Source organism: Myxocyprinus asiaticus, chromosome 5 (assembly GCF_019703515.2).
Source record: "Myxocyprinus asiaticus isolate MX2 ecotype Aquarium Trade chromosome 5, UBuf_Myxa_2, whole genome shotgun sequence".
Lineage (NCBI taxonomy): Eukaryota > Metazoa > Chordata > Actinopteri > Cypriniformes > Catostomidae > Myxocyprinus > Myxocyprinus asiaticus.
This window is the reverse complement of record NC_059348.1, coordinates 12,535,064-12,540,306: the sequence shown is the minus strand read 5'-3', so window position 1 is coordinate 12,540,306 and position 5,243 is coordinate 12,535,064. Positions and strand designations below refer to the sequence as shown.

General features: G+C 39.7%; 1 protein-coding gene across 4 annotated transcripts in view; it reads right to left on the bottom strand.

The window, feature by feature from the left end:
* Positions 1 to 111: 111 nt before the first annotated feature.
* Positions 112 to 5,243, bottom strand: part of LOC127440942 (actin-binding protein IPP-like) — a 28,467-nt gene continuing 23,335 nt past the window's right edge. Inside the window, exon 9 of one of the 4 annotated variants that reach the window (XM_051698028.1) lies at positions 112 to 1,832. In XM_051698028.1, the coding sequence (XP_051553988.1) occupies positions 1,608 to 1,832 (225 nt within the window). In that variant the 3' untranslated portion in view covers positions 112 to 1,607. The remainder of the gene's footprint in view (positions 1,833 to 5,243) is intronic. The other 3 variants (XM_051698027.1, XM_051698026.1, XM_051698029.1) reach the window with 3 other exon arrangements.

Sequence of the window (5,243 nt, the reverse complement as noted above, 5' to 3'; positions counted from 1 at the left end):
TCTGACGATCTGATTATTTCTCAATAGAAATTCTCATTGTGTAACTGATAGTCGCTGATGAGGAATGACACAAATAACTTTTGTTACATGGTTTGTTCGTTACCATCCAGTTCAATATTATGTGCCAGAAATTTCAAATACATTTGATTTTATATACCAGTGAGTCAGCACTGCAAATGAAATTAATATATTTATGAATATTATGTGTGTGTGTGTTTATGTACATATTTAATATAGCATTAATACATTCATTATGTTATATTTAATAGTAATTTGGTAGTATACTTGTATCCTAAAGTATCCTTAATACTTATATTGCTACATCTTCACACAACAAAGTTCCAAAACAAATGTAATTGTACTTGAAAAAGATAGCCAAGGAAGTGAATCTGTGTGAATTTGTGTGAGTTTACTGTTGAGCCAGACATTGTTTTTTATTTATTTTCTCCCCAATTTTGGAATGCCCAATTCCCAATGTGCTCTAAGGCCTCATGGTGGTGTAGTGGCTCGCCTCAATCCGGGTGACGGAGGACGAATCTCAGTTGCCTCCGCGTCTGAGACTGTCAATCTGTGCATCTTATCACGTGGCTTGTTGAGCGCATTACTGCGGAGACGTAGCGCGTGTGGAGGCCCACACTATTTTCCGCGGCATCCACACACAATTTACCACGCACCCCACAGAGAGCAAGCCACATTCTAGCGACCACAAGGAGGTTAAACCAACGTGACTCTACCCTCCCAAGCAACTGGGCCAATTGGTTGCTTAGGAAGCCTGACTGGAGTCACTCAGCACGCCCTGGATTCTAACTTGCGACTCCAGGTGTGGTAGTCAGCGTCTTTACTTGCTGAGCTACCTAAGCCCCCCCGAGCCAGACATCAATCTTAATGGTGTGGCAAAACTTTGGTTTCTATTAATCAAATATTAAATTAAATATTTTACAACCATCAAGCAGATTTCCATAAACTCTAGGTGGTTAGATGGTGAAAAACAAAGAACAATTAAGTAACAATAGAAAAAAGTGCAAAATGTAACAAAACATTTTGATCTGAAAGACAAATATGAAACAGGAACTCAGTCTTTTGGGCTTTCAAGCAATGCAAAGCGGTTCACCAATACAATGAAACATAAAGGAACTCAGACTCAATGGGTGAAATGATTGACCTTTTAAGCAGGTTATTTATTTTTTTCAAATGTCAAATCTTATACCTGTTTACTTGATATCTGTGCAAAATTTAAATGTTTGCAATAACCCACACTCAGAATCATAGTTGACTTAGTAGCAATCAACTAAATAAAAGCACAATGAATGCTGTTACACCAACATTTGAATTGCTTGCGGTAAATATAACGCACAAGTGGTGTTAAAAATGTTATACCTTGATACTTTTTTTTATACCCACACTGCTGTTTTTACAATTAACTTTACCATGTGTGTCCTCAACTTAACAGTTTTCATTAGATTGATTACACCAAGTGTCGGTCTTCAATAAGTTAAAAATGATGACAAATTCAACACTGTATAATCGGTTATAACAGTTGAGTTGAGTAAGTGCTGGGTGAGAATGAAAACATCAATTAGTAAATGTAAACAGTGAGATGTGGCCAATCAGAGCACAGCCACACCACCATCACAGCGGCTAGTGATCATGTTACCAATCTCCGTCCATGTGTCCAGGTGTGGGTCATAGATTTCTACAGAGTCTACAGTGACCGGTGCTGAAAAGTCTCGGCTAGTGGTTCGACCACCTACTGCATACAAAAGACCATTAACAGCTGCAACTGTTACACCAGCACGTGGGACCGCCATCGACGCCACCTCCACCCACTTCTCCTGAAAACACAGAGACATATACTTTATAGCATTAATATGATTGCAACATTATCACAGGATCTGCATCAAAGACAAGAAATAGCACTTAAAGATTCAAATCACATTTTAAAGACTAAATACATGCAGGAACAAAAAATGTGAATAAAGACTTTTCTAATAAGCATTGATTTCCAAAAACAGATGAAGATGTGTACTGATATTTTTTAACCGAGAAAATAAGGATTTTAGAATCAGACACAAGTCATCAGTGCATCATTGAAATGAACGTCATTCCATTATTGTGGTCTCATCACTTTCAGATTTCTGCACCCTTAACAGCATATAAATAAAGCACAAACTGATTGGTTGCTTTAATTCTCAGTTAGACGGCCCTTCCTATCTAACTAGGTTAGTATCTAAGATACGAAATGGACTTGCGTTACCCCAGTTCTTAAATCGAGCAAGGTGAACCAGGGTTACCCAAGTAACCTATAGTTTTCTTTCAAGCATACCTTTCGGTCTCACTATGGGATATCTGAACTCCCCTATTGCCAGCTAACCAGTTTCAAATTCTTCTGGCAACCAGAATGACACTAACCAGGGCTGGATGACTCCAGAGCCTATGCTCAGTACAGCATGCGCTAAAGTTTGTGCACAAAACATCCACTTTATAGAACCGTGCAAATGTGTGCAGTTAAGACCAGCTCGCTGCTTCACAAATATCCTGTATCATAACCCCTTCAAAGAGAGCCCACGATGTAGACATTACCCTTGTTGAATGTGCATGCAAACCAGCTCGGGCCATAAGACCCTTACTGGAATATTCCAAAGAAATCGCTCCCACTATCCAGTATGGTAAGCGCTGATTGGTGATCAGCTTCCCCATACAAGGATTCAACCAAGATACAAACAGCTGATCACTCTCCCTGAACCTTTCGGTTCTTTCTGTGTAAATGCGCAGAGCAAACACTGGGCATAATGCATTCAATCTTTGCTGCTCCGATGAAGCAAAAGGTAGTGGATAAAAATCCTTGAGTTCAAGAGGAACAATATTACCCCTGCATCCTGTATATTATATCAATATTACAACTGGGTGAACATCCTCTAAATGTGGTGATTCCAAAATTTTTGTTGTTCAATTCAGGTTGTTCAGAGTAGGAGTTCAGAGTAGGCCAGAGGTCTGAAGGAGGAATTTGACATTCTGTTATTTCCAGATTGAGAGCTTCTATAGCAGCAATGTCAGCTTGTTCATTTCCTGACAAACCAGTATGACCTGGAACCCAGCAGAAGATGATACTGAAGTACTGTCTCTGTAAAAGTTCTACTTTAGTTTGGATGCAATACACTATAGGGTGATCAGATTTTGGAGTTGCAATTGCTTGAAGACATGATTTTGAGTCTGTAAATATGATAAAACACTGTTGTTGTGCATTTGCTATGTGTTCCAGGGCTAAGAGTAAAGCAAGGCCCTCAGCTGTAAAAATTTAGCTTTGTCCTGGGATGCGTATGCCATAATGCTGGTATCCAATCACTACTGCTGTAAATACACTGTTATCCGTTTCAGATCTGTCTGTGTATACAGGTGAATGAAGAGGGAAACGACTTCTTATTTCTAGATACTGCTGTTGGTATACATTTGGTTGAGTCACTGCTTTCTTCTTGCGGGTTCAGTCCATGATGATGATGATGATATGTTTTCTTAGAGTCCATGGGGGTATAATGCTGAAAGTTCTCTCATTTAAAATGTCCAAATTAATATCTCGGGCTTCTTAATGAGGTTTAATGCGAATCCCAAAAGGTCTGGTGCACTTATGTCTGGTCTCATACAAATGTAGGTTTTGAGGGTGAAAGACTGCAGAATTAGCTGGGTTATGTTGATTTGCTTTGAGTTTGATTGCATATTGAAAAGATAGTTTCAAGCACCTATTTTGGAGTGAAGGTTCATTGGCTTTGATGTACAGGCTCTGAACTGGTGAGGTTCTGAATGCTCCTAATGCAAGTCGTAATCCTTGATGGTGTACAGTGTCAAGCATCTGTTTGTAGGATTTCCTGGCAGAGTCATATATAATACTCCCATAGTCCAAATGGGATCGGATCAGTACTCTATAAAGGCGCAGCAAAATCTCTGATGTTAAATTAACACTTTTGGTGTCCACACTACAGGAGTTAAAAACTAACACTGAGCAGTGCTGAATCTACTCTATGTTGTGTTGAATGTTGAATTGGCCATACAGTTAATGAGATCAAGTAGATACACTCTCTGAATGATGATTGATCTTTAGTGATGACACCTGATGTTAACAAGCAGAGTCTACTGAAAGAGGAACAACAAGAACAGGAAAAAAGAGAACAGAGTGAAGCCTCCACATGTGCTTTGTCTCCGTGGTAACGCGCTCAACAAGCCACGTGATAAGATGCGCGGGTTGACGGTCTCAGACGCGGAGGCAACTGAGATTCGTCCTCCGCCATCTGGATTGAAGTGAGTCACTACGCCACCACAAGGACTTAGAGCGCATTGGGAACTGGGCATTCCAAATTGGGGAGATAAAAAAAAAAAAAAAAAAAACCTGCTCAGTGTTAGTTTTTAACTCCTGTAGTGTGGAATTGTGGGAACACCAAGAGTGTTAATTTAACACTGGGGATTTTGCTGTGTGCTCCCCATTTAGTTTTCGCCAGCACATTGACAATGTCCATGGGTTTACAATCTTTTCCTCAAAAATTTAATATGGGGGATAAAAGACATTTTGTTTTAAAAAGGAGTCCTAAGAACTTGATTTCCTTTACAACTTTGATGGGTTCTCTGTCCATAAATAGTTCTGGGTCATGATGTAAGGATCGCAGTAGGCAGAAATGTGTGAAGACTAGAAAATTTTCATCCATTTGCAACTGACCACCGATTAATTATGTATATGCATAATTGCAGTTGTCTTTCAATTGTGCTCATGTTCTCTCCTCTGTAACAGATGCAGAGATCATCGACAGGGGTATGTAGATGGAGCACAGGATGATGACTTTGTGGAGAGTAAGACATACTGCTTTTGTTTGTAGATTGGTCTCCAAAGCAATATGGCTGTGGATTAAATCTTGTCTCACTAAGACAGCTAATCCACCAGAGGGCCGTTGTGTGTTTTTGCCGTATGCACTGAACATTATAAAATGCTTCAGAGACAGGGGGTTATTTGGTGATAAGTGGGTCTCCTAGATACAGAAAGCAAGTGGGTTAAAGGTAGCAGCTAAACGTTGTAATTCTGCAAAATTGGCTTTAAACCCCCGACAGGTCCATTGAATTATATGATGATCTAGCATCAAGTTGGTAAAATAGGTACTGGCCTCTTATTTTCGCACTTGTGGGAGAGGATGCGACTACGACAAGTCATGGCCTCAGCCATTTTGACATCAATTGAATTTTCAGACTTTTTAGAACGATTTTTA